General features: G+C 38.5%; 1 protein-coding gene across 1 annotated transcript in view; it reads right to left on the bottom strand.

Moving 5' to 3' along the window:
• Syde2 (synapse defective 1, Rho GTPase, homolog 2 (C. elegans)) overlaps window positions 1-6,944 on the bottom strand; it is a gene marked incomplete at its 5' end in the record, with an annotated part of 56,812 nt that extends 49,868 nt beyond the window's left edge. Inside the window, 1 exon segment of the mRNA XM_013514551.1 lies at window positions 6,603-6,944. Within this exon segment, the coding sequence (XP_013370005.1) occupies window positions 6,603-6,944 (342 nt within the window).

Here is a 6,944-nt window from a genome sequence, read left to right as displayed (position 1 = left end):
AAAAAAAAAAAAAAAAAAAAAATTAATGAAAACCTGAAGATGTAAGAGCCTTTCTCTTTGGTTCTATCTCCTTTACAGTTAAAATTCACAAATAAAAATCATTCACATGCTCAGTAATCACGGAGGCTTGTGGGTTCTCAGCATACACATGCTTTTGAAATCTAGATATATTTCATACCCAAATCTCATATTATTTATATGCATTTCAGACCCATATAGGATATTATTTATATATAGTTTTGATATAATTATAAATTTGAAGTAAAACAAGTATAAAATTATATAACACACAACTATGGACCATATCTTAGTCTCAGAAATCCCTTACAACACCCAAAATTTTGGATAGCTAGACACATTATTTTGAGAATTATCAGAATTTTTTTAGATATTGTACACTATAAATGATTTCTCAAACACTCATCTATTTGTACTACATTCCAAGTATATACACTTTGCTCTCATTTTCAGTTCTAATTAAAGCTACTTTACTTTGAAAATGTATGAAAGAATATAGAAGAAGCAATTTCTGCAAAATTTTTCACTCAGAATAGTTTATATAGTGAGGAACTATTCAAGCCAATTTTGTTTTCTCAACCATTATTTCATAAGTCTAGATGTACTACTACTGAAGTTTCTTTGTAATTTTTTTTAATGTTAATGGGGATTGAACCAACTCAGGGCCTTCTCACTGAGCTATACCCTTGGTCCTCTTTATTTATTTAATTTTGAGACTGGGGGTCTCACTAAATCCATGAATGGCCCAGGCTGGTGTCAAACTTGGAATCCTCCTGCCTCAGCCTCCCAGAATGCTGGGATTTCAGGTATGTGCCGCCACACGTGGCACTCCCTACTGAACATTTAACTAGTGCCTTTTGTTTAAAAGCATCAGCAGAGGCCAGGGATATAGCTCAGTGGTACAAGCACTTGCGTGGCAAGCGCAAGGTCCTGAGTTTGAGTCTTAGTAACCGAAAAAAAAAACAGCAACAGCAACTAAAAAATTATGTATGTCCTTTTTTTTTCATCATTTTTTAAAATTTTAGTTTTAGAGATAAAAGAACCAAAACATATTAACAAACAGACATAAACAAAACAACATCAAAACAATACAAACAATACAGGATTTCAGACAAGGTGAAAAGAAATTAGCAACGGTTGTTCCATCACATACAGTTATCTCCACATTGGTTACTCAGATAAACAAATACAGACATGCAAGAATGATCAAACAATATCAACTGTTAAAAATTATGTATTTCAACTATGTGCAGCACCTAACATCTTTTCATCATTTTAAGGTCTCTACTACAGAGCCTGACAGCAGCATATACCTGTAATCCCAGCAATTAGCAGACAGAGGCAGAAGGATAGCAAGTTTAAGGCTATACTGGACAACTTAAAAAGACTCTGTCTCAAGGACTGGGCATGGTGCTGTAGGCTGTAATATCAGCACCTGGGAGACTGAGGCAGGAGGACTGTTGTAAATTCAAGGCATCTTGGACTACATAATTAGACCCAGTCTCAAAAAACATTTAAAAAAAAAAAAAAATGCTGGGGTTATACTTTAGTTGTAGAGTGCTCGAGTTCAATCCCCAACACCAGAAAAAAAAAACCCTATATAAAAGTATTCTTCTGAGCATCATATAGATATTTAAATCTGTTAAAACTTAGATATGTGTATGTATCTATTCATATACATACTTTTCCCAAATAAATCTATAAGGAAGTAGGAGTAAAATGAAAAGGAAAGAAGCACTTTTTCTCTTTCTCTTCCCTACCAATGAAAGCTGTGTGCTTGCTTCTGAAACTGTTTTCAATTGCACAAAAGTAACAGGGAGGAGCAAGAGAAAGAAGCATAAAAGATGAGCAGAATAAATAAGTACCCCAAGGAGGGGGCAGGGTACTCTAGCTCCATGCCCAATGTTCAAGGCAGTACTCTGCAACTTCCGATCTTCTCACCCTCCATCCAGAATCCTAATGATCTGGGGTAAGCAGCATTCTCTCAAAGCCTGCTTACCCTCCTATAACAGCTAAGCACTAAATGCAGTACCAAATAAATCATCTTTTTTCATCCTCACAACTACCTGAGGACAGAGGCCACACAAAGTTCAGTAACTTGTCTAAGGTAGTAAGACTGGTAAGTGGTAGAGTCTAACAAGAAACCCCGAATCTCTTTTCTGCTCACTACTACACTACGTCCTGTTTTCTTGCACATTCCAAAGCCCCACTAACGTTTATCAGTACAAAACGGGACCAATCTTAAAGGAGCTGCTCAAACTCATACATTATAAGCAGTAACTAATTCACACATATGAGTGGAACAGAAAGAACCCAGAGCTCTGCTCTAATTAGGGAAGGTGTTAGTATAAGTATTGGAATAAGGTGGAATGCATTTTCAAAATTTTGGGAAACAAGACAACCCTAAAAGCTTACTACTCAAAAGTGTGGGACAAGGTAGTTATCCCACGGTGCTGCCAAATAGCACCGTCCATCTATACCAGAAGTTTCTTAAAATGCAGAATCTCAGGGTCCAGCTCACAATTAATCCGCATTTTAACAAAATCTTCAAGGCAATCCATATGCATTTTAATTTTTAAAAGCACTGCTCGCAAAACAGTGAACAACAACTTGAGCAGCAAGGGCCTAGAAAAAAGCCTTTGTGGTTTTTGGAAATCATTGATCAAAAAGCCTACGACTTCAAATCAACACAGCACTATGTTCTGCTAAATTTATAATTCTCAAAGTTTTCCAGTCACCAGTAACTCCAGTGTTCCACGGCACTCTTCCAAAACAATAAAAAAAAGAAAGAACTAAAACTGCACTTGCTGCCAGGACCACAGCACTCTCTCAGGGAGGGATTTAGAACTACAAGACTGTCGGTCACTACATGCCTATTGTTACTGATCTTGAAGGGGCCTAATTCAGAAAAGATGACACATGTCATGAAGGTGAGAGTTCAGAACTACAAATACCTGAGAAAAGTAAATGGCACTGTGTCAGAATACCATTGTCACTTAAAATGGATACAGATTATACTATCTAATTAATGCCACACTAAAAGTGCCTAAAATTTTTAGAAAAAATATTAGTACATTACAAACCTAAAATTTTTTCTTTCATACATCATGTGGAAAGTGGAACCGTAGTAAACTATTTTTTAAAGAAATAAGAGGCTGAAATAGCTTAATCGTGAATATATGGCTGTGAACTATACACTAATTCAAACTTATTTATAAAGATTTATATGGGGGCTGGGGATTTAGCTCAGCAGCACAGCACTTGACTGGCAAGCGTGAGGTCGTGACTTTGATTCCCGGTGGGGGGGGGGGATTTATAATGAAGCATAGTTGGCAAATAAGAGTCCTTCACAATCTTAAGGCTTGCAGAAACTTGACAATATTTACTGTGTGTAATGACTTTAGAGTTCTTAAATAACCACCTCAATTAGGAACAAATTGGCTAATCTGTGAACACTACATACACAACTGCATCAAATCATTGGTATTATAACACCATCCAAAGTTTTAACGGTTCTTAGTGGGAACCAGAAATCAAAATAGATTCCACAATCACATGGACTCAAAAAATTCAAAATACCAAGTACTGTAGATCAACTATCTCTATCCCATTACAGTTATCTGTATTATAAATTCTAAATATAATTTCATTGTGATAGAAAATATTTTCATGACTATTATATAAAAAATGTGACATAAATGTTTTAGGATATTTAACTTTTTTTCTTTTAAACAACGAAGAATGTACTGCTTCATCTGCACTGCCCCAATATTTTTTTAAATATAATGTTTACTTTTTTTTTTTTGAGACAGGTCTCACTGTGTAGTTCAGGGTGGCCCTCAAGTCACTATGTAACCCACGCTGGCATCAAACTCACAGCAATCCTCTTGCCTCAGCCTCCCGAGGGCTGGGATTACAGGCATGCGCCACCACACCCAGTGTTTTGTTTTGTTTTGTTTTGTTTTCTTTTGTTTTCCATTGCTAGGGATTGAAGCCAGTTCCTTGAGCGTGCTCAACACAGCTCTTCCACAGATCTACACCACCAGCCCAAAAACATGATTCAAAAATAGAATTCAAGGGCTGGGGATTCAATCCCCAGCACTACAAAAAAAAAAAAAAAAAAAAGCCAGGAGTAGTGGTGCATGCCTATAATCCCAATACTGAGGCTGAGGCAGGAGGATCCTTGTGAGTTCAAGACCAGCCTGAACTGCATAGTGAAACCCTGTCTCAAAGACAAAATAAAAAAATTCAAGTAATATCAATCTGAAGTAAATAAACTAAGGTAAAGGTCTAAAATGGGTACAGCAAATTTTAAAAATTTTAAAAACCTATTCCAAGATTCGCCTACCTTCTTTCCAACTTTGGGGAAGTTACTTACTCCTCTAATGCCTGCAGATCTATTTCCTCAGTCCAAGCAACTTAATAAAATTAATTGGATCAAACCTCTACAGAACTTTGGAGTCACTCTGACCTTATGTAAATAGGAGTTTTGGAGTCATGAGACCTGAGTCTGAATCAACATAAGAGTTTGAATTCATAAACCAGGTGACAGACCTTGGACAAACTATTTAACTTCTATGTTCCTTTTACTGCTACAGTTAAATGACAGTTGTCTTATCTCCTTTGGGTAATTATAAAAAATTACAGAAGAACCATATAAAGTATCCAGAATGGTCTTAGTAAAACCCACTTTCATGAAAACTGCTTTAAAAAAAAACTCTCCAAATGTATATTAGATATATAAATACTCAACAACTTATTTTAATGTTTCCTAAAAGATAAATTTGTGATTCCAAAGGAAGTAACATCTGAAAAAGTTTACACTATTACTGAGGGTATTAAAAGCCATCACATGGGAAATGTTGTACCACAGCAACAAAAGGTAAAAATCATTTTACCAAAGTTTTATACAGATTTTTGCAATGCATAAAACTCAACTGTCATACAAAGAATCAAATGAATCTAGATCCAGGTAGGTAAGGATACTGTGACAATAAAATAAAAATGATTATAAATACTTTACTACTGGAAATGCATATTTTTAAATGGGAACTTGGTATAAAATACACCTCTCTTTACAAACGCATTTTACTATTCCTTTCTTTCAAGTGAAGCAATATTTAAAACTTCATAGAACTTGACAGGTAAGTATTAGAGATTCATAGATTCAAGAAACTTTAAATAAATCATCTGATTTATCCTCTTTGATCATAAGTTTTGTGAACTTTGTTTTTCCCCACTGTTATGTGTTTACTGGTTAAATAAAGTTAATGTGTATTTACCCAGTCTGTGAGGTTTGCAATTCTCACCATAGAAACTGTCACATCTCATAAATAGTTTTTATATTTTAGCACTTAATTCTTTTAAAGTTATTACTAACATGTAGGTCTTACGCTTACTAAAAGTTTTTATAAGCATGCAGTTCAAAAGGCCATGTTGTTTTGGCTGTTTCTTTCAGGAAGAAATTTTTTATATTCACAACATAATTAGAATTCTAGAATTGAGAAGCTAAACCTTTACTAGTAATTAAAAATCATGCACATGCAAAATAGGGAACACAATCACATTTTAAGGTCAAATACACTTCACAAAAAAACAACTTCTGATATAAATAGGGTTTCTTTTAAATCACTTCAATGACTTTAAGAGTCTATACTTCCTTAAAAAGTGCACGAGGAATATTTTCCTTTTGACTAAAATACACCAACAGCCTTGATTTTCCACTGAAAAGATTACTTTTGTGGGGGTCTGTCGGAGGAAGGTGGAAGATGTGAAAAGTTATCCTAACTAAAAGAAAACCTTTTGTCACCTCGACTCGTTCCCACTGTGGTTGTGTGTGTGTGTCTGCGTGTGTGGGTGACTGGGAGAAGGAAGAAAAGGGAGGGCAGAATAAGTAAAATGACAGTTTACGAAGCCCGTAAAATCTACCTTGGATCAAACTCAATTTCACAAACTCCACAAAGGTCTCCGGATTTGCCTAGAGCTACAGAGAAAAATCAAGTCAGCACCTCCCATCTCCAAACAGACTAAAATAAAAGCCTGTGGTGAGCTTAGCCTTCACTCACCCTCGCCCTAAGGGAGCAGGCACACTGGCTCTCAGGGAAGAAAAAGCACAACACCGTTCTTCGGGCCATTGTCAAAAAAGAAATCAGCCGGGCGTGGTAGCGCACGCCTGTAATCCCAGCACTCGGGAGGCTGAGGCAGGAGGACGTTGCAAGTTCGAGACCAGCCTGGGCTACAAAGTGAGCTCAAGGCCTGCCTGAACTGCATAGCCAGATCCTGTCTCAAAAAGACAAAAGAAAAAATAAAAAAGAAAAGAAAACAACAGGGGGAAAAAGGGGAGGGAAAGATGGAAAGAAAAAAGGAGAGGAGACGGAGGAAGGAAGGCAGGGAAGGCAGGAAGGGAAAGCAAAGGAAAAAAAGGAGGGAGAGAAGAAGAAAGAGAAAAAGAAAAAAGGGGAAAGGCGAACGCGTAGAGCCCACTTGACCAGACCATTCCTCGGGCGCAGTCACTGTGGAACGCATCTGACTCTTGGCTCTTAAGAAAGACCCGCTGGAGGCGCTCCGGCTGCCAAGCCTCCTACCTGTCAGTGTGACTCTTTGGTCCGGAGGCGCCGACAGGTCGCGGGTTCCGTGCACTTTCAGGGCGCCCGCACTGGCAGAGGCTGCCTGTGCTCCCGGGATTTTCGGGGCTGCCCCCCGGGCGCGACCCTTCATTCCCAGGGACAGCAGGCGCCCTTTGTACATCCACTTCTGCAGCTTCCTGACGGTCACCGCGGGCGGCTTGAGGAAGGGGGGCCCCTCGTGGCAGCCGTCCTTGCCGCCGGGTACCGCGGCGGTCCCCGCAGGACCCCCGAACGGGTTTCTCGAGGGCCGGCCGGGGTCGCGGGCGCCGGGACGCAGCAGGCCGGCGGGCTCCGTGGCCC

The sequence above is a fragment of the Chinchilla lanigera genome, unplaced genomic scaffold, assembly GCF_000276665.1.
Source record: "Chinchilla lanigera isolate Chin_1 unplaced genomic scaffold, ChiLan1.0 scaffold00022, whole genome shotgun sequence".
Lineage (NCBI taxonomy): Eukaryota > Metazoa > Chordata > Mammalia > Rodentia > Chinchillidae > Chinchilla > Chinchilla lanigera.
The sequence above is the reverse complement of the archived record's forward strand: the minus strand, read 5'-3'. Positions and strand labels throughout refer to the sequence as shown.